Source organism: Choloepus didactylus, chromosome 3 (genome assembly GCF_015220235.1).
Source record: "Choloepus didactylus isolate mChoDid1 chromosome 3, mChoDid1.pri, whole genome shotgun sequence".
Lineage (NCBI taxonomy): Eukaryota > Metazoa > Chordata > Mammalia > Pilosa > Megalonychidae > Choloepus > Choloepus didactylus.
Window position 1 is genome coordinate 133,588,652 of NC_051309.1, and position 23,147 is coordinate 133,611,798.

The following is a 23,147-nucleotide window of genomic DNA, read 5'->3' on the forward strand; positions in this document are numbered from 1 at the left end:
CTCTTTGTTGCTCAGATGTGGCCCTGTCTCTCTAGCTAAGCCAACTTGAAAGGTGAAATCACTGCCCTCCCCCCTACGTGGGATCAGACACCCAGGGGAGTGAATCTCCCTGGCAACGTGGAATACGATTCCCGGGGAGGAATGTAGACCTGGCATCGTGGGACGGAGAACATCTTCTTGACCAAAAGGGGGATGTGAAAGGAAATGAAATAAGCTTCAGTGGCAGAGAGATTCCAAAAGGAGCTGAGAGGTCACTCTGGTGGGCACTCTTATGCACACTTTAGACAACCCTTTTTAGGTTCTAAAGAATTGGGGTAGCTGGTGGTGGATACCTGAAACTATCAAACTACAACCCAGAACCCATGAATCTCGAAGACAGTTGTATAAAAATGTAGCTTATGAGGGGTGACAATGGGATTGGGAAAGCCATAAGGACCACACTCCACTTTGTCTAGTTTATGGATGGATGAGTAGAAAAATAGGGGAAGGAAACAAACAGACAAAGGTACCCAGTGTTCTTTTTTACTTCAATTGCTCTTTTTCACTCTAATTATTATTCTTGTTATTTTTGTGTGTGTGCTAATGAAGGTGTCAGGGATTGATTTAGGTGATGAATGTACAACTATGTAATGGTACTGTGAACAATCGAAAGTACGATTTGTTTTGTATGACTGCGTGGTATATGAATATATCTCAATAAAATGAAGATTAAAAAAAAAAAAAAAAAAAAAAAAGTTAGGATATACCCAGTAAGAAAAAGAAGTACAAAAATTTAATGATAATATAAATATCTATTTTATTTAAATTATGAATTCATAAGTTTTCAATCAAAACCATCTTCTCAAGTATTATAAAAATGAAAATAATAAATCTGTCCAATTCTATTAAAAAAAGATTTTTCAAATGGTTTATCTATTAAGCATTCTACCTTACATTATAGTATTTTTAATAAAATGTCAAAGTATACAAAGCATTTAATAAAAAAAAAAAAAAAAAGAAAGCACAGGAGCTGCTGATGAGAGACAGTTTGAAGACGGGCATTAAAAGCAGACTCTTGCTCCGGAGAAGCTGAGAGAGGACAGATACCACAAGTGCAACTAAGAGCGACATTCTTGAGGAACTACAGCCTAGAGAGGAACGTCCTGGGAGAAAGCCATTTTGAACCCAGAACTTTGGAGCAGACGCCAGCCACATGCCTTCCCAGCTAACAGCGGTTTTCCGGACACCACTGGCCATCCTTCAGTGAAGGTACCCGATTGCCGATGTGTTACCGTGGGCACTTTATGGCCTTAAGACTGTAACTGTGTAACCAGATAAGCCCCCTTTTATAAAAGCCAATCCACCTCAAGTGTTTTACATTCTGGCAGCATTAGCAAACCAGAACAGATTTTGGTACCGAGAGGGGGGTGCTTTTGCTGCTGAGTTTGCAAATACCAAACATGTTGGAACGGCTTTTTAAATGGATAAGGGGAAGATTCTGGAAGAATTGTGAATAGCTTGATAGAAAAGGCCTAAACTGCTTTGAAGAGACTGTTTGTGGAAATGTGAACTCTAAAGATACTTCTAATGAGACCTTGAACAGAAATGATGAATGTGTTGTTGCGAACTGGAAGGAAAGCAATCCTTATTTTAAAGTAGCAGAGAATTTGGCAAAATTGAGTCCTGGTGTCAGATAGAAGGAAGAATTTGAAAGCGACGACTTGGAATACTTAGCTGAGGCGATCTCCAGACTACGTGTGGAGGATGTACTCTGGTTTCTCCCTGCAGCTTATAGTAAAATGCGAGCAGAGAGAGATAAACTTAGAACTGAACTCTTGGGTTCAAAGAAACCAGAAACTGATGGTTTGGAAAATTTCAGACTTCCAGGGGGTGGATCCCCAGAAGATACAGCCCAACATGAGGATTTAACTAAACATGGAACCCAGCTGCTGTTTCAGTACAAGCCAAGATTGGAGATGGAGTTATGCAGAAAGGATTTGTGGAAAGTCCTATTGTCTGACGGCTTTGACCCCTGTGTGCTTCATGCAAAACCAACAGAATTTTTGCAAGATCTTTATAGACAGAGCCATTGCCAGTCTGGACTGGAGGAGACAGACAAGGAACAAATTGAAGGAAAAATTTCTCCAAAGACAGAGCCATGGAGGTTGAGGTCTGGAGTCAAGAGGCCTTGGGCTGGGAGAGCAGAGAGGCCCACACAAATGGGAAGGGTGAGTTTGCCCCACAGGTTGAGGGCGAGCATTGCACCTCCATGCTCTGGAAGACTTTTGCCCCTCCCTGGTCCCAAAGAAGGTGGAGCACATTCCCAGGGAATTGGGGAGAGCCTGGCTGCCACACCACTGTTCTGAAGGGGTTGAGCATGTGCCCCGGGGATGGAAGGAAATCCAGGAGCTGCCCCGATGTTTGAGGAGGCTGGGGCCGAGAAGGTGGTCTCCCCATTGTGTGGATATGTTGGAGTACTCACCTAAGCATTTGGAGAGGAAAGGGTTGCCACAAAGACCCTTAGGAAGGGTTAGACTCCCTCTCTCTCAAACCCCAAGGATGCAGCCTCATTCTGTTAATGACTCTCAGGCTTTGAAATCTAATGCAGTTTGTCCTGCAGGTTTTAGGAACTGTTTTGGTCCTTGTGCCAGTTTGAATGTATTGTGTCCCCCAAACGCCATTATCTTTGATGTAGTCTTGTGAGGCAGACGTTTTGGTGCTGATTAGATTTTCTTGGAATGTGCCCCACCCAGCTGTGGGTGATGACTCTGATGAGATATTCCCATGGAGGCATGGCCCCACCCATTCAGGATGGGCCTTGATCAGTGGAGCCATATAAATGAACTGACTCAAAGAGAAGGAACTCAGTGCAGCTGTGAGTGACGTTTTGAAGAGGAGCAAGCTTGCTAGAGAGGAATGTCCTGGGAGAAAGCTATTTTGAAACCAGAACTTTGGAGCAGACGCCAGCCATCTGCCTTCCCAGCTAACAGAGGTTTTCCGGACGCCATTGGCCATCCTCCAGTGAGGGTACCCAATTACTGATGTGTTACCTTGGAAACTTTATGGCCTTAAGCCTGTAACTGTGTAGCCAAATAAACCCCCTTTTTATAAAAGCCAATCCATCTCTGATGTTTTGCATTCTGCAGCATTAGCAAACTAGAACAGTCCTGTTAACCTGTTTTCCTTACTGTTTCTCCCTTATGGCAATGGGAATGTTTATCCTATGAATGTCCTTCCTTTGTATATTGGAAGCACATAACTTGTTCTAAGTTCACAGATCCACAGCTAGAGGAAAATTATGCCTTAGTACTGACCATGCCTCTAATTGATTTTAATGGAATCTTGTACTTAACTATTGTTACTGAAATGATTTAAGTATCTGTGATATTGTTGTGGGATGAATGTATTTTGTTTATGGAAAGATAATGTCATTTTGGGGTTCAGGGGGTGGAATGTGCTTGTTTGAATGTATTATGTCCCCCAAACGCCATTATCTTTGATGCAGTCTTGTGGGGCAGACATTTTAATGCTGATTAGATTGGAATTCTTTGAGTGTTTCCATGGAATGTGCCCCACCCAGCTGTAGGTGATAACTCTGATTAGATATTTCCATGGAGGCGTGTTCCCACTCATTCAGGGTGGCCTTGATCAGTGGAGCTATATAAATGAGCTGACAGGCAGAGGGAACTCAGTGCAGCTGTGAGTGACATTTTGAAGAGGAGCTACAGCCAAGAGGGACACTTTGAAGAAAGCACAGGAGCTGCTGATGAGAGACAGTTTGAAGACAGCTATTGAAAGCAGACTCTTGCTCTGGAGAAGCTGAGAGAGGACAAATACCCCTAGTGCAACTAAGAGTGTCATCTTTGAGGAACTACAGCCTAGAAAGGAACGTCCTGGGAGAAAGCCATTTTGAAACCAGAACTTTGGAGCAGACGCCAGCCACATGCCTTCCAAGTTAACAGAGGTTTTCCAGACACCATTGGCCATCCTCCAGTGAAGGTACCCGATTGCCGATTTGTTATGTTGGACACTTTATGGCCTTAAGACTGTAACTGTGTAACCAAATAAACCCCCTTTTATAAAAGCCAATCCATCTCTGGTGTTTTGCATTCCGGCAGCATTAGCAAACTAGAACACTGACTTATGTATTTCTTTACCTATTTCAATTAAGTCTATTTCTGTTTGCTTTCTTAATTATTGGTCTTTTAGATCTGCTTTATTTGTATACTATATGTATTGTATCAAAGTTAGTTGCTTTCGTATTTGGAAAATATAATTTCTTAGTATTTCCTTGAAGTACTTCTAAGAGGTGCTTTTCCCCCTTTTCCAAACATTAACTTTTTCTTCTTCAATTTATTCCAGTGTCAGAAATGGAAGAAACAATGCTATCTGTACTAAGACCATCCCAGAAGATCTCAGACAGAGTTGTTTCTTCTCCATCTACTTCTTCACGCCCACCTATTGATCCTTCAGAACTTGCACCTGATAAACTTCATGTAGAAATGGAACTTTCCCCAGATTCTCATATAACTCTCTACGGACCTCTATTAAATGGTTTTCTATGTATAAAGGTATGATTTTAAAAATAACTTACATATATATTTGAACATAGGCAAAGCCTTTAAAATCTAATTGAACATTGAGACCGTTTGAAATAACCAGTTGGGTGATTTGAAGTGATGAAGATACTATTATATGTACTGACTGGACTTGGGGTGATAGAAGCAATTAAAAAATTCTTTATTACAGATAGTACACTCTTCAATGCATCATTTTATTGAGCTTTTAGTATGTTTCAGGAATGATTCTATATACAGAGATGATATAGCATCTATTCTCAAGGAGTGTATAGACTAGAGGGAGAGACAAATATATGGACACATTTGTATGCATCATAATTAATGCAGCAATAGCAGTACAAGAGAACCAATTGGATAATTGGTACCAAGAAAAGTCTACTTCGGATGAATCTTTTGAAAACAGACATTTCATGGTCAATAATGAGCAAAATATTTGTTTGTAGCTTTATTTTTAAATTTGAAGCAAATATATGAAAATAAGTTTTTCTCAGAGTAAATTACATTTAGGTTATGAATAGATATGCACTAATTGTTAGAACAAAGGCCAAAACAGTGTTGATTCATTTTGGTGTAATTTTTCCACTGAAGTTATATGATTGCACAGTATGATAGCACTTTAAGTTGATTTCTGTAGCACGATTATGAAGAAGGTTTATTTTTAGAAAAATATTTGAGAACTGTGCCAATTTTCTAGAATACCTTATTCTTCTGATATTCAAATCCTACTTTTAAAAGGTCCCTGGCAAGTTATCATTTTTATTGATTTACTCATCTTTATTGTTAACTGCTCTGATTCTTCCAGATCCTAATGAATCACTGACAGTTTTGCCTGTGGTTTGAGCCATTCTCCAACATCATTTCACTAACTTCATCAAGTTTTGCATTTTTTCTGGAGTTTACAAATTCAATTTGCTTTTGATTTTCATGGTTCTGTTGGATGTTTATTACATCTGATAGTAAGAGAGCCTAATTATCAAAATAATAACATCATGAATAGTAGAGTTATTTGAGGGATGTTCATCTGGTACTTATAAGTGCCTACTTTTTTGTTTCCTTTTGCAGTTTCACAACTGCGAAGGTTTGAATATTGAATTCTCAGCTAACATGGAATTCTGTAATATTACAGTGAGGGGAGTAATTAATTCTGGAAAGGTACAAGGAAGATCAGGGTTGGTCAGGGAAAAGGTTTGTTGTTAGTGAAGCCTATCTGTACTGGGTTCACATTTTCCCAGATTTATAAATCAATGATTTTTTTCTAAGGTTGTTTGGAGTTGATTTTAAATTTTGGGTGCTACCTAAAACAGAATGCAAATGGAAGTTTGTTTGTGTGTGTAAACGTTTTTTGTATATTCGTTAATCTTAAAACCCCTTCGAAGTTTGCCTGATGTATTACCACTTGTTGTATACTTTGGCCAATCACCTCCCCCCCACTTTTTTTTTAGTGAACTCTTAAGCAGTTAACCATTCTAGATGGAATTCACATATTAGATAGAGGAAAAAAAAAAATAGACCCAACAACTCAAATCAGGTGCCCAGTATTAAACATTTAACATTAGACTAGCTTTTTAAAGGAGTTATAATTTTAGAAGTACATTTAGTTGATAATATTCAATAGATAAAAATGTAAAAAGACTCAGCCTTACTCCTTAAAATCAGTCATTGACACATTTAAAAAAATTAGGGAATGTCGTTTACTATATTGGGCATTCAGTGGTCCCTAAAGAATATGAAATGAGTTATTTCTGCTTCAGATAATTAAGTGGAGATTAGTTTAGTAGCAGATTGAACTTTAGACCCAAGAGAATCTTTTTCCTTTTAATTGTAATAATCTAAAGGGGTCTTTTTTAACATAAAAAATTAATCTTGGAACTGTTATAGACTACAAGGGATTCTTTTTTACAAATAAGATTTGAAGGCTAGAATTATTAAAAATTAACTGAAATAAATACTAAAAACAGAATTTCTAATGATTTGTTGGTAACTATTAGCATGTTGATAACTAATAAGCACTTGCAGTGTATACTGATTCCTTAGATCAGTTGTGTGGAGTGAGGGTGGGACAGAGATGATTAGGTTTGGAGACTGTGTGCAGATAAAAATCACCAAAGAAACTTTGTGTTTTACACATAACTTTTGACTCCTTTCTCACTGCAGACCTACTGAACCAGTCTCCAAGTCTGGGATGGCATTCGTATTTTAAAAAGTCTTCCTAAATGATCTAAGGTTGAACCACGGCTCTGAATACCTTTACGATTTTAATGTTGATTGAAATCAATTAGACATTTCTTTTCAGTTTTTAAAATTTAATGTTGAAATTTAGGATGTAATCTGATGTTTATCTGCCTTTATATAAGTATTCGAATTTGTCCATGCTTCAGAGTTGTATTATAAAGATAATTATCAAGGTTTCAAGTGGTTTTCAAGGAAGTTGGTAGATGACAGTAGAAAACAGAAGGAAAAGCACCAGTCCTACTGGTCAGTAGATTTTGGATTTTAATCTTTGTCTTGCCACTAATTAACGGTATGCCCTTAAGCCCAACTGATACTTCAACATCTTTTGCTTCAAAAAAGATAATGATTGGTCTCATGTTCAGAATCCTAGGCAGAAAATCAGTTTGTTAATAACTAAAATGAAAAAATTACCAAAATACAGACTTGGTTGTAATATTTAACAGATATAGTTAACATTGTCATTAGGAATATTTTAATAACTTTTTGTTACTCCTCGTAGATCAAATAGACAAAATTTAAATTCACAATCAGTGGGAAAAATAATTTCAACTAAAACCAAATTTAAATTTAATTTTAAAACATCCAAAAGAAATCAGAATACTAATAGTTAAAACACTCCAATATCAAAAACCAAAATGAACTATGTGAAAAGAAGTTTTGATAACTGTTGATAACACATACTTTTATCTCAGTAACCAAAATTGGATATTTTTATTAAAGCTGTTAAAACATTCCTGTTAGTTATTGCTCTGGAAAATGTGAATTCTAGTATTTAGCTAATTGAATTTAGCCAAATTGATTTTCATTGTAGTTGTCTGCTTCCACAGAAGGATGTCCTGTATGTCTTGCCTTAGAATTCTGAGGAGCACAGATCAAAAAACCACCAAGCCATACAAATCTTCAAAGTTCCCTCGTATGTCCAAGATTATAAGTGTTTGTTGTAATTGGTTAGTGCTATCATGAAGCTTTACTGTAAACTTCTGAAACTTATTGTGTTGCTTGCTACAGAATAGTTTTTTGCTATGCAGCTAAGTAAATACTTAGATACATAGATACATATTTTGTTATAAGGAATTAGACATGATGCTTTTTACTAAATAAATAGGTTAAGGGGATACTCAGGTTAGAAATTTAGGGCTCTTAGATGAAAATGTATTGTTTATGTTTCTTTTGATAGCAGTTTGTTTTTTTCTTATAGGAAAATTACTTTGGAGAAGATGACATGTATATGGATTTTGAAGAGATTATTTCAAGTCCTGTTCTGTCATTGTCAACATCATCCAGCTCGGGGTGGACTGCTGTTGGAATGGAAAGTGACAAAAAGAATGAAACTTCAGCCAAGTCAATGCATCCGCTTACCTTGCGTCCTTGGGTTATTACTGTACTTGTTAATTTGTACAAAGTTCATGGGTGTCTTCCTATTGTAAGTGTCCACATATCAACATAGTCCAGAGTATATTATGAAATACATATAGCATAGGTAATTATATATGAGTGTGTGTGTGCATACTCTTAGGAAAAATCAGATTCAAAAACTCCTGTATTTATCATTTTACTTTTATAAAGCTAGCATATTATTTTCTTCATGATACTGCCTGATCATTGATAATTTTATTTTCTGTTTTTCTGCTTTCCCTTTAGTTCCTCCTTTGCTGTTCTGTGTAACTTAAGCGTATTTTGTCATGACTTTGAATTGCTGGCTTTATAGTTAGCCTGATGGATATTCTGGGATTTACATTTTCTTAACCTTGATGTGTAGACCCTGGATGAGGTTGGGTCCTGATGGTGGACCTAGTTCAAAATGTTGTTCCAGACTTGACCCTGGAGATGTATTGTATCAGGGATCTGGATTCAACACAGTATCCTGGTTCACTCACAGGATACCTCTTGGACCTATTGGAACTGACTTGTAGTGACATATTGCCCCAAGGATCCAGGGCTTTGGAGCCAGGCCAGATAGGGAGAGGGTGGCTCTAGAGCATTGTGCTGTATGCTGAATCTGTGTCATATATCCAGGGTTGCACTGTAGAGAAGTTGCCTTTTTCTTAGTGCATCTGATGTCCTTATTGAGACACAGAATAGTTACTTTTGTCAGTCCTTATTGGGGTACCGAATAGTTATTTTTATCAGTAATTTTCGTTATTGATTTTTAAAAATCAAATTCTGTTAAACATGATAAATGTAATTTTTATTTTTCTGTACTTCTTTGGTCTCCACTTTTTCTGTATCTTGATTATGGTATTTTGTTTGAATTTTAGCATGGAACTACTGATGGTCCTGAGTGCCCTACAGCTTTCTTGGAAAGACTGTGTTTTGAAATGAAAAAAGGATTTAGGGAGACAATGTTGCAACTTGTCCTTTCACCTTTAAATGTGTTTGTCAGTGATAACTATCAGGTAATGTGAAAGTGAGTTATGGTAGAGTTTTATTAATATTTGTGGCGTCAAAACAAGGTGTTAACCTCTGTGAGTGGAATACATAGCACTTAATAGATTTATAATTTAACTGTATTAAGAAATTTTATGAGTAAATGTGTGTATATATATGAGTAATACAGACACAGTATGGACTTGATAATGAACTGTATTTCAGGAATCTCAGTCTTCTTTATTCTTTTTCTGCTTGCTGCTCCCTATTGATATGATCCCAAACAATTATATCCTAATATCTTTTGGTTTTAGAAATGGAAATACTTTATAATTTTCTATAAATATATAACTATATTTATAGGAAGAAGAAACTAATTGTATCAAATGTTGGTAGTTTCTACTGAAAATCACAACATAATTATTAATATTTACCAGTACCATAAATCTTTGAAGCATGAATATCTACATGGTCAGTGATTTATTCTTATTCATCCAACTTACCTGCAAGATACTTTAATTCCTTCGAGATCTCTCTGGTGTTCTTTTGGAAGGGAACCAGTGATACTTACCAAATGGGAATATTTTATGTGTCTCTGTAGATTATCACTTTGTTTTTTTTAGTGCCCAAATGGCTTGGCGTCTTCCGCTACTTAAGGACCTCCTTCCCTACTTGTAGTCAAGTTGTATGCTTTAGAAGAATAAACTGATTTTAATGCAAGCCTAAATTAAACTATAAACAGGAAAATGAATCTGAAACCAAAAATTATTAATGAATGTTCACTTAAGAATCATATGTAGCACCTGATCATCTTATTTAAAATAACATACCCCCTTTTCACTCTTTTGCCATAGCTGAGTCTATTTTTCTTCATAAAATTTTATTTTTTTCTACTTCTTTTTATTTTTCATGTATATACATGGCATAGCTGGGATAACTAAAACTTGTTCCCTTCCTCCAGTTTCCCCTAATAGTTGTATTTTACATCATTATAGTACAATATCAAAACCAGGAAATTGACATTGTTACAATGTGAGTGTGTAGTTCTCTGTCTTTTATAAATATATATATATAGTGTATAGTTCTCTGTCTTTTCTATATATATATAAAATATATACATATATATATATATTATTAAGATTGTTCACATACCATACAACTATCCAAAGATCCAAAGTGTACTATTAATTGCCCATGGTATCATCATACAGCTGTGCATCCATCAACACAATTGATTTTTTTTCAATTTTTAGAACATTTTCATTACTCCAGAAAAGAAATGAAGCCAAAAAAAGGAAACTCAAATCCTCCCATACCCCTAACCATGCACCCCTCCATTATTGATTCGTAGTTTTGGTATAGTACGTTTGTTACTGTTGATGAAAGAATGTTAAAATACTACTAACTGTAGTACAGTTTGCAATAGATATATATTTTTTCCCTATATGCCCCTCTATTATTAACTTCTAGTTATAGTGTCATACACTTGTTCTGGTTCGTGAGAGAGATTTCTAATATTTGTATAGTTAATCACAGACATTGTCCACCACAAGATTCAGTGTTTTATACATTCCCATCTTTTAACCTCCAACTTTCCTTCAGGTGACATGCGTGACTCTGAGCTTACCCTTTCCACTACCTTCACACACCTTTCAGCACTGTTAGTTATTTTCATAACATGCTACCATCATCCCTGTCCATTTCCAAACATTTAAGTTCAGCCTAGTTGAACATTCTGCTCATAATAAGCAACTGCTCCCTATTCTTTAGCCTCATTCTATACCCTGGTAACTTATATTTCATGTGTATGAGTTTACATATTATAATTAGTTCATACCAGTGAGACCCTGCAATATTTGCCTTTATGTATGTGTCCTATTTCACTCAATATAGTGCCCTCAAGGTTTCTTCATCAACCTATTTCTTTTAAGATGGTTTTGTTCACACACCATACATTCCATCCTAAGTAAACAATTGTTGGTTCCCCGTGTAAAGTCACGTACTTACATATTCAGCACCATCACCACTGTCTATATGAGGACATCTCCATTTCTTCCACAAAGACCGAGGAAGAGTCAAAGAAGGCAGAGAGGCAAGAGAAAAAGAAAAGAGAAAGAGAGAAAAACAAACAAACATATAACCCACAAAACTTGATAGCTAGAAAGTGACAAAACGAAAGATAGCATAAACCTAAAGCAGAATAAAGAGTCAGACATCACCAATGTCAGGAGTCCCATACCCTTCCTCTATATCCCCACCCCCACCCCCATATGCATTTAGCTTTGGTATGTTGCCTTTGTTATATTAAAGGAAGCATAATACAATGTTTCTGTTAGTTATAGTCTCTAGTTTGCATTGACTGTATTTTCCCCCCAATCCCACCCTCTTTTTAACACCTTGCAATGTTGACATTCATTTGTTCTACCTCATGTAAAAACATATTTGTACCTTTTATTACAATCGTTGAGCACCCCAGGTTTCCCTGAGTTACACAGTCCCAATCTTTATAATTCGTGTTTTGTTCTGGTGTCTCACATGTTCCCAGCCTTCATCTTTCAACCATATTCACAGTCATCTTTGTTCGGCGTATTTCCATTGTTATGCTACTATCTCCCAAAATTGTTTTCCAAACCTCTCACTCCTGTCTTTTCCTTTCTGTCTGCAGTGCTTCCTTTAGTGTTTCCTGTAGAGCAGGTATCTTGTTCATGAACTCTGTCATTGTCTGTTTGTCAGAGAATATTTTAAATTTTCCCTCATATCTAAAGGATAGTTTTGCCAGATATAGGATTCTTGGTTGGTGGTTTTTCTCTTTCAGTATCTTAAATATATCACCCCACTTCCTTCTTGCCTCCATGGTTTCTATTGAGAAATCCGCACATAGTCTTATCAAATTTCCTTTGTATGTGATGGATCACTTTTCTCTTGCTGCTTTCAGGATTCTCTCTTTATCTTTGATGTTGATAATCTGATTATTAAGTGTCTTGGCGTAGGCCTACTCAGATCTATTCTGTTTGGGGTACGCTGCGCTTCTTGGATCTGTGATTTTATGTCTTTCATAAGAGATGGGAAATTTTCATTGATTATTTCCTCTGTTATCGCTTCTACTCCTTTCCCCTTCTCTTCTTCTTCTGGGACACCCATGACACATACATTCTTGCTTTTTGTTTTGTCCTTAAGTTCCCGGAGACATTACTCATATTTTTACCTTCTTGTCTCTATCTGTTGAGTGTAGGCTTTCAGGTGCCTTGTTCTCCAGCTCCTGAGTGTTTTCTTCTGCCTCTTGAGATCTGCTGTTGTATGTTTCCATTGCATCTTTCATCTTTTGTGTTGTGCCTTTCATTCCCGTAGATTCTGCCAGTTAGTTTTTTGAACTTTCAATTTCTGCCTTATGTACGCCCAGTGTTTTTGTTATACGGTTTAGCTCTTTCGCCATATCTTCCCTAAACTTTTTGAATTGACTTAGTATTAGTTGTTTCAATTCCTGTATCTCAGTTGAAGTGTAAGTTTGTTCCTTTGACTGGGCCATAACTTCATTTTTCCTAGTGTAGGTTGTAGTTTTCTGTTGTCTAGGTGTGGTTTCCTTGAATATCCCATTCAGGTTTTCCCAGACCAGAACAGGCTCAGGTCCCAGAAGAAAAAAATATTCAGTATCTGATTTCCCTGAGGGTATGTCTTAGAAAATTTGTATACTCTGTGAGGCCTCAGGTCCCTGTGCTTTTCTGCCCAGCAGGTGGTGCCTGTCAGCCTCTAATTCCAGACTGTTATAAGGAGGTGTGGCCTGTGGCTGTTTTCCCCCAGGCTCTGGGGTCTGGTTCTGAATTGAAGGCGGGTGGTAGAGCTGGGCCCCACCCCTTTTGTCTTAGAGAAGATAAACCCCCTAGGGAGAGGTCATTAGCATTTCAATGATCTCTCTGCCTGTGCTATCTCCACCCTTGTCTGGGTCCAAGCACTAGGAACTGAAAATGGCTGAGCCTTTCTCCACTGAGCTGAAACAGGGACAGAAAGTCCCCTTCAGGGCTAGTCCACAGTGACCCTTCAGCTCTCCAAAGTCAGTCGTCACCCAAAGCCTTGTCTGCTTGCTGGGGATTCGTAGTTCATAGTGAGCAGTTCACACTTGATAATTAAAACCCCAGTTGGAGCTCAGCTGAGTGACATTCGCTTGCTGGGAGAGAGCTTCTGTCTAGCACCATGAGGCTTTGCAGCTCAGGCTGTGGGGGGAGTGGTCTCCCGGCTTGCATCTGCTGTTTTTACTTACAGATTTTATGCTGTGGTCTGTTAGGGAAATTGATAAACGGGAAAGGGGAAATCTGTTCTTAAGGATGAGTTCTGAGAATCTTAGATGAATATCTGGTTTGTTGAGTACTGGCTGGCACTTCAGTTTTTATTTTATCCACTGTATATTCAAAAGGCTTTACCAAATATTAAAAAAAAAAATTATTGAGCCCAGTATGAGGGTTAATATCAACCCTTGTTATCGATGTATCGCAAACTCTAGAGAGACTGAGAAATAAATCATACAGTATCATTTATTTGGGGATTAGAGAATGAGTTCATGAAGTGGAAATATCAAGGTACTAGTAGAAGTATTGGTGGATATTTTATTTCTGAGATAGTTAGTACTCACACTGTGAAATGCCCTGTGCACACATTAAATAAAAAGGTTAAATAAAATTACCTTGAGAAATTTTTGTTGAATGTCACAATGTATATTATTATACTGAAGGCTCTGAGAATGTTTGCTATGAAGAAATCTATATAGTCAGTCAGTCAATTAGCAACATCTACTCTGTGTAGTCATTCTGTTAGGAGCAGTAAGATACATGTTGAACACGACAGAAGAAATGGTCCTTGCCCTAATGAAGCTGGTGGAGAAGTAAATGCTGGGGACATTAAAATTAGATCATTTCAATTGTGCAAGTGCTGCAAGAAGAGGTGTAAGCTGTCTTGGTAGCATTAATGGTCTGTTAGCAGGGATGTCTCCTTTGACAAAGTAATGCCTGAGACCTGAGGGATGTGGCAGAGTTAGTTATTCCAAGAGAAGGAATTGCATTCTAGGCAAAGAGCACATCTTGAAGAAATGCTCTGTGGTTGAGGTCTGGGAGGAAGCAGGTGGATGTGTTTGCAGAACCAAGAAAAGTATGCTATGGCTGAAACAGATGGAACAGGGGTATGGCAAGAGATGAGGCTGAAGAGATTAATGGGAGCAAGTGAACTTAAGGACTTTGGATGTGTATGTATTCTAAGGGTATTAGATTTTAAATAGAGAAGTGACATCAGATTTACATTTTACAAAGATCTCTGTGGGCATTTGTAGAATATGGAGCAAAGAGATATAAAAGTGAATGCTGAGAGGCCAATTAGAAGTTATTGCAAAATTCCTGGCAAGAGGTGATATTTGGACCAGGATGATAGCAGAGGAGATGGAAGGAAGTCAATGCATTTGATAGAGATTGGGCAGTAGATTCAATAGCACTTGGTGACTGATGGTAGGGAATTTCCAAACTTACATGACTCGTTATTCCTAATAATATTCTAAAGAACTAGTGTTCCATGGAACACCCTATTTTAGGACATATCCTTTATCTCTGAATAAGTCTCAGAATTTTCCTCTTTCAAATAATATACTTCTGTTATAATTATATACTGCTTTTACAATTATTTTCTATAAGATAAAATTCTTATCCCTTGTATGTTTATGCAGCCCTCAAAATCTATATGGAAGTTGGCCTTTTTTCCCCAGTTTTTCATTTAACAGTCTTAATAGTCTTCATTTTTCCCTGTTATTTCTTCTTTTTAGTATTTTAATCTCATGATTCCTAACCTTTCTATACAAAAGTTGGCCTCTTACATTTCTTGTCAGAGTGCTAATTTCTTCTTATTAATAGATGCAGTTACCAGTTGTAGAAAATCGGCTTTTTAGGACTTGTGAATCTTGCTTTGTAGTTGGACTTATAGATGTTGTCACTAAAGAAATTTAATTCAGACTACTTTTATAGGTCCAAGGTTGTGTTAGGAGCATGTGGATTCTGAAGTCTATTTTTCAGATAGCGTGGTTTTACTGTTCATCTCTGAGGGGATTGCAGGGGTGGAGAAGCAACTGTAAACTGTGTTATTTTCTTGTATTTACGGTCTCAATATTGTTGTTTTCAGCAGCGACCCCCTGTGGATGAAGTACTCAGAGAAGGTCACATCAGTTTGTCAGGTCTGCAGCTGAGAGCACATGCTATGTTCTCAGCAGAAGGTCTTCCTTTGGGAAGTGATTCCTTAGAATATGCATGGCTAATTGATGTGCAGGCTGGAAGCCTTACAGCTAAGGTCACAGCACCACAGGTATGATTCTCATAGTATTACTACTTATTTTCTTTTTGCTTTTCTCACATCTTCAACAGTAACTTGTATGACTGTTAGAGATGTGCATTGCATCTCAACTAAAGGCTTTCTGATGGCCAGATAACCTTTTTTTATTTTTTATTTTTTGGATTGAAGCCATTCTTGCCATTCAGAAGTTTGCTAGCAGTGAATGATGAGACCGGTTTCATTTTTCTGAGCTACGTATGTTTGACGGTTGTAATGATATATAGTTCTACATAATACTTTCAAGAATTCAAGACTTTCTTAGGGGAAATCTCAGGATGAAAACTATTCTGGAAATCAAGTTAGAATAGTCCTCAAATTATATTATTTGGCTTTCTGCTATTGGAATGATCTTTTACCAGTATTTGGAATAATTTTCCAAGAACTTTGCTTTCTTGTTTTCTTTGCTTTCTTAAGTAGGATTTGAAGTAGTTCTTATGATGCTAAGGATTAGTAGAATACTTCTTAACCTATCAGGCCCCAAAGCAAGATAACTTCATTTGTACTTGCTATTAATGATGTTGTTACTGGTCTAAAAACAGAAAAATAAATTTACTGATACGTAATTCTGGTCCAGAGGTGCTACGTGTGAACTTTTTGATTAAATTCTTCCTCTCTGCCTTCCACCCTTTATCTTTAGAAGACTCGGAAGCCTTAAGGATTATTTCATTCTAGAAATAGACCATTGAAATTTATTTGATTGGTTGTATTACTGTGACATTTTACCTGTTGAGTTATATATTTATGTTAATGTGAATATGTATTGTGGCATTTCAGAAAAATTGGAAAGTGGTAGAAACACATACTCAATTTTGATAAAAAGTTACAGATTGAATATGAAGCATAGAAAGTAGAGGCATGTAGTAGCAACAAGAAAGTAAATAAAGAATCTAGGTATCTTGTGTATCTGAAAGAAATTGCTGGAGGGTAGCAAAAATTAAGATTCTAGAAACAGCAGGAGAAGGAATAGGATTGAGAGGTCCATTTTGGAGTTGAATGGCATCTCAGCATAATATTAGAATGTATAAGGGTATGCATTAAAATGGATGAAAAGAAATGTTCAGTGCTGATTGGCCTTGTAACTATCCTCTCTTTATTATCTCCCATTTTCCGTCTCTAAATACACAATAATCGCTGAAGCGTATAACAAAGCACCTTATTCTCTGACAAAAGAATAAAGCTAGGCTGGCCCTGTAAGACTGGGCACAATTCCTTTATTGTAACTAGAATCTCATATTCTTATAAATTGCCCTCATTAGAAGATGAAACATTTCTCTTTCTATGCACTAGAATTTTGGCATCACTGTTTCCTGAGATGTTCATGAATCCATAGGTGTTTTTAATGTTTATTTCATTCTTTGTACGTTTTAAAGATGTTTTCCAAGAGTTTAAATTATGTACTTTTTGGAGAGATAACATAATTTCTACCTATTCCTTTGGTTTTTATGGTTAATAACTCTAATCAGTTACAAAATTAACGTTTTTTTTAACCCAAGACTTGATTAAGAATTGATACATGCTTAATTAAGCTTCTATTTACATAGACAAAAGTAATTTTATCTTCAAAATATCTATTTTTCTAAAATTGTCCCTCAATATGATAACTAGATACTGTACTTAAAAAATTTCACATTAAAGCTTTATTATTAAGTAGAGAATTTTAGATGCTTTTCTGCACAGATGATTCCAGTTGTCATGTAAAACCTTGAAGAAAAGTATTTGCTATATGCTAAGTGGAATATTTCAATCAGAATGAGTGTTCATTTTGGCAATACATTTTGTCATTCACAACTGACATGTGACAGAAGCTTATGAATAATGTCAAGGTAGAAAAATCACAATATTGGCTAACAACAAAATGTAGCTTCAGGTCTTAAGATAGCTTTTGGGTTCTTTCAAGCTGTGTTAATATTCTTAATAAGGTTTTAAACTCTGAACAGTTGTTTAAAGTGCTAGCAGTGTTGTCATCCTGTCACTGCTTCTTTGTAGCTGACATCTCTCTTGGAGTGGGGACAGACATTTGTTTTTCATGTGGTATGTCGAGAGTATGAACTGGAAAGACCAAAGTCAGTAATAATATGTCAGCATGGAATTGATCGTCGGTTCTGTGACTCTAAGGTATGTTAACAAATATGTTATCAGTATTATAAACATTTATGGATTTTTAAAAATGAAAGATTGGGATGTTAACTTTAAATTTAATGCACATAGCCATGAAGTAAACATTGCAGTACACTTTTTTCTTTAATAAAATTATTTTCCAAATTCTGAACCAGTTATTTAGTCCCAAGTGATTAAGATATTATGAATATAATATCTTATATATCTTATATACATATATGTATTATGAATATATATATTCCCAAATAAATGGAATATAAAAAGTTGTATATTGCCTTTTACCTTTATACTAACACTCATGTCTTATTACATTATTATACTTAATTATTTGGCATATGGCTGTATATTTATGTAGAAGATTTGGAAATTGAAACAAGGGGAAGGTCAAATTCCTTACATGAGATGGTTTGCAGACCATTCTGGAACATGCCTATTATCCTATAATGTGACTCCCAAATTCTGGGTGTTTGACATGTTTCCTGACTCCAAATCTTGTGCTGTTTCCACTGTGTGACACTGCCTTACATTACACAGGTGCCTTCATTTCAGTACCTTCACAAGGGTTGTAATAGATGCTAAGCCCTAAAACCATGTGCAGTGGCAGTAAAATGTAGAGTATTGTTTTGCAACAACTACTTTCCTTTTATAAATTGGATGGGTGGGGCATTTTTCCCCGATTTTGGAAATATGCTTATTTCAGAAAACCTGGAAAACATCACAGTTTCAAAAAAGAAAAATAACTTATTCTAATTCCACAACTCAGAAATAATAATGGTTGTTAACATTTTATTTTTTTTCTAACTTCCTTCTCATAGGTATCCTTCTTTTTTTATTTCTTCTTTTGCTCTACAAACTACATTTGTTTACCTCACTGTATTCCTGTGCATTGAAAGTAATACATCCTGCTTTACATTTTCAGCAAAAAAAGAATCTGAAATATATGCTTATTTAGTGACAATAAGGGAAACAGCTATAATTGATGATAAAATTATTTTTTTCTTATTATCAGCACGTTGCCAGGCTCCAGGGAATTGGTTCCTCAGGCATATGTCAGGCAATTAGTTGCCTATAGATAATTCACACATGCCTTTAGGTGCCCCATCTTCTTTTTTTTTTTTAATACCAACTTTATTGAGACATACTTTGATACAATAAATGCACTCTTTTTAAGTGTACAGTTTGAGTTTTGACAAATACTTTTTATACTGCTGTAACATATCACCAATGAAGATATAGAACATTTCTATTACTTTTGAAAATTCCTGTGTCCCTTTGTAGTCAGTCCCCTACTCCAGGCAGACATTTAATCTGCTTTTTTTCACTTCAGATTATTTTGTTTAGACTTATTTTTGCATGGAGGAAATACATCAATAGAGAGCATTGAGTTTAAATTCCTATACAATTCTAAACCTGTGACATTGTCACTTACAGTCTTAATTATTATTTTATAGTTTTGATGACAGGTTGTATGCTTATTCTATTAAGTATACCTGCCACTTGCCCCTTTTGAATGAAAATAGTTACATGGTTAATTGTGATTAGTTTTCTAATTGGTAACTAATTACTAATGATTCCATTTGCTGTTATAAAAATATACTGTTTAATAGACTGATTTTTATGAATAAAATACACATGCAACTGGAATCTTGGGGTTTTTTGTTTTTGTATTCGTTTATTTAAATAATGAGACATAAGTATCTAAAAAATTGGTCATAATTAATTATCATTTTAGTTGAACTGTATTCCTGGGCCTTGTCCAACTTCAGATGATTTGAAATATACTATGACTCGTTTAGCCATAGATGGAGCTGATATTTATATTGTGGAGCATGGCTGTGCTACAAATATAAAGGTAAAAAAATTTGTCTTTTTTTGGTCACTGTACTTCTTTCTCCTTTTTATTAAACCAAAACTCTATTTCTTGAAATACACTCACATTTATAGTTTACCATCCCAGAATATCACAGCATTTTAGGAGGTAGCTTTCAATTTTTTATTCATCCATGTTCTCTTCGACTACTACTTTTTTAAGGCATGTTTTTGACCACCTTTTTACTCCAACTAAATTATTACAACATTTCTTTATGGCAGGAATATAAACTATAAACTTTTCCTTTTATCCTCTTATTTCCTATTGAAAGTTTAATTGTTTTATTTATTGTGTTTATCTTTTGTTTCCCTGCTTTTTTTTCTTTTTTTCTTTTACCTTTTTCTTTCCACTTGTTGCCTTTCCTTTTCCATTTCCTTTTCTTTTCTGTATACTTCTTTCCTTCCACTACCTGCCTTTCCCTCTTTTTGAAATGGACCACCTATTTGGTAGTTTATTCTAAGCTGCTTATAAAAACACAATTTTGTTTCATTTACTTCATTCAATTTTAGATGGGCGCAATTCGGGTTGCAAACTGTAATCTCCACAATCAGTCGGTTGGGGAAGGAATAAGTGCTGCAATTCAAGATTTTCAAGTGAGGCAATACATCGAGCAATTAAACAATTGCAGAGGTGGACTTCAGCCTGCAGTGCTACGGAGAGCCTATTGGCTCGAAGCTGGGTCAGCCAATTTAGGACTTATTACTGTTGATATTGCATTAGCTGCTGATCATCATTCTAAACATGAGGCACAAAGACATTTCTTAGAAACTCATGATGCCAGAACTAAGAGGTAAGTGAAAATTTTAAGAATATCAGTAGTCTCAGGTTAAGATGAAAAATAACTAGGTAATTTAGAGGAAACTGTGCTGTTAAAAATGGAATAAGAACATTTTAAGTAAAAGCCTAGTAAGATTGTTCTGCTGCACTTCAATGGAATGTATAAGGACCCGATATTTAAGTAAATACTTTATATATCTCCTCTCTGGTGATGGTGTGTTGCTGTAGATGACGCTGTGTTCTAATGCATTTCTAAGCTCAAATTGTGTTTGTGAAAAGTGAAACATGTTTAAATTACTAGTCCTGAAATAATATTTTGTAGAGCACTACCCTCACACCAGCTTTCCACTTCCAACTCATCATTCCTAGAAATCATCATTACTATCACCATGCACTCTAAAAGTCCTCCATTTGTGGGCCTTCAGAACTGCAGGAAGAGTGAGTGCACATAGACCTCTTTCCATTGGTCTTTAAGAAATGATTTTACTTGCCTTTTAAAAAGTTGCCAGAGCCTTTTCCTGAATCACTTCTTGTGAAATAACTGTATGACTTTTTCCATTTCTACCTCTCCATTATAAAGTTAATACATGCTTATTCTAAAAATGCAAGAAACGATCAAGAAAAAAAGGAAAATAAACCTACTACAGTTTTTATCATATTTCTTTCCAGTATTTTAATGTTTTTCTTATACTTGAGATCATTTTGTATTTACATTTTTTTAATTCTACATGCTTGCATTAAACTTATAGCCTAAGCATCTGCCCATATGACTGAAAATTTTATAAAGATCTTTTTAACCAAATTATGATACTCCATCAAAAAGATATACTATGCTTTACTTAACCACTGTCCTTATATTAAATATTGAAATTGTTTCTAAATTTGTCATATAAATAATAGTAAGAGGAACATCTTTTCACACATAATGTCATTTTTCCACACTTTTCTGATTATTTCCTTTAAATGCTTTCCTAGAAGGGGGTGTTATTGGTTTAAAGATTAAGAATTTTGAAATGCATTTCCTGTTTACTTCTCAGAAAGATTTTTTCATTTTATGTTTCCAGTGGCTTTTTAGGTGAGTCCCTGTCTCACTGAACCTTTGCTATCTTTTAAGTGTTTTGTTTATTTTTTAAATTTTTTTATAACTTGGATCTCTGTTTTATTTTACATTTATTTCGAGATTCATATTTTTTTACATATATTTATTAACTGTTTTGGTTTTTTTGTTTGTTTGTTGCATTTATCTATTGGACTCCTAGTGTTCTCTTACCAATTTTAAGAACTGTTTATAAATTATCACCCATACTGTGATCCCTGTAAATAATATTTTCCAGTGTGCTTTATTTTTTGACTTTTAAATTCTGATGTACAGGTTTTAATTTTTACTTTCAAGTGACAGTCTTTCCCTTTATGATTTCTTCCACTTCTTTTAGAAATGCTTCTTTGGCTAGAAATCAGATAGTGCCCCTTTTTTTTTTCATTTTTTTCTTTTACTTTTCCTTAATGTAAAACACTAATCAGTCTGGGGCGTGTGTGTGTGAGAATGTAGGTAAGATTTTTCTGCAAATATCTATCTAAATACAGAGGAAAAAATTTACACCTAGTCCCTCTTTATTTCTCCACAAAATTTTTAGGTATTTTCATATATTTTTCTTTTCCAAAAGAACTTTAGGATTATTTTTCAGTTTAGAAGAAATTTTAGAAGAGGTTTTGATTGAGATTACATTAATCATCTATATTAATGTAGGAAGACGTAACAGTGTGTAAATCTGAGTATGTAAGCTCATTTGTGGAGAATGTTGTTTAAAAAAATCTGGGTTTGTTACTTAATTATTGCTCAGGAAGCCAGTTAGGGTAAACTATGTCTGATTAGGTCAGGTGGTGAAGCAAGGTGCTAATGAAGCTGAGGAAGGTGATTCCAGATGACTCAGGTTGCTTAATATGGATCATTTAAGTTGGTTTCATTGCTTAATGAAAAGCATCAGCAGTAGCCGGAATTCCATATGCATTTGCATTAGTTCCCCATGCCTCTTAAGTAGGGTTGCATGAAATATACAGTATGACCAGTTAAATTTGAATTTCAGATGAATAACGAATAATGTTTTAGTATAAATATGTCTCAAATATTGCATAGGACAGTATTTTTACTTGTATTTTTATTTGCTAATTCTGGCAACCCTATCCCTAAATCCTGTGGGGATGACCCAAAGGGCTAGTATTGGATGTGTGCACACACAGTAAGTTGTGTTGCAGGAGAAGAACATTGAGCTTAAGGAATCTAATACTTTTATAGTAAGTGGAAGTCTGCTCTTCTCTGGTGTGGAATATTACCTCATTCCTTCAGGTTGCTTGCTGTGACCACAACCCTGAGAAATACCTCTGTAAACAGTAGCAGAGCCTTGTGTACCCAGCAAGAACATGGGAGGGTGCTTAGGGCCCAAGGTGGATTGCCTCCTATATACCTACTAAATCACTGATCTTCAGCATGGCTACCTTTGTGCATGTTTGAGGAGTTTGAGGGAAAAGGTGTATTCATTCCTGATATTACTGGAAAAGCTACCCCCCCCCCACACACACACAACACACACACGCTGTTAGTTTCATTAGATTTATGTTTCCTACGAGTGTAGTCCCCAAACCACCAGCATCAACATCTCTTGGGAAGTTGTTAGAAATTCACATAATCAGGCCCTTCACAGACCTATTTATATTTTTCTCTAAAACATAAAATCGTATATTGTTTGGGTTTCATTGATAGATAATTTCTTACTTGCCCCATATTTATAATATTTTGATGTGTTAAATTTGCCATTGAAATATGTCCTGGAATGCTAAAGATAGTAAGTTATCTGCTAAACATAATTATA

General features: G+C 35.7%; 1 protein-coding gene across 8 annotated transcripts in view; it reads left to right on the top strand.

The window, feature by feature from the left end:
- Window positions 1-23,147, top strand: part of KIAA1109 (KIAA1109 ortholog) — a 236,371-nt gene that overhangs the window by 69,881 nt on the left and 143,343 nt on the right. For 7 of the 8 annotated variants that reach the window (XM_037830586.1, XM_037830590.1, XM_037830591.1 and 4 more), the window contains exons 20-26: window positions 4,342-4,550; window positions 7,990-8,214; window positions 9,050-9,187; window positions 15,309-15,488; window positions 17,502-17,630; window positions 19,366-19,485; window positions 20,013-20,293. In XM_037830586.1, the coding sequence (XP_037686514.1) occupies window positions 4,342-4,550; window positions 7,990-8,214; window positions 9,050-9,187; window positions 15,309-15,488; window positions 17,502-17,630; window positions 19,366-19,485; window positions 20,013-20,293 (1,282 nt within the window). The remainder of the gene's footprint in view (window positions 1-4,341; window positions 4,551-7,989; window positions 8,215-9,049; window positions 9,188-15,308; window positions 15,489-17,501; window positions 17,631-19,365; window positions 19,486-20,012; window positions 20,294-23,147) is intronic. The other variant, XM_037830588.1, reaches the window with a different exon arrangement.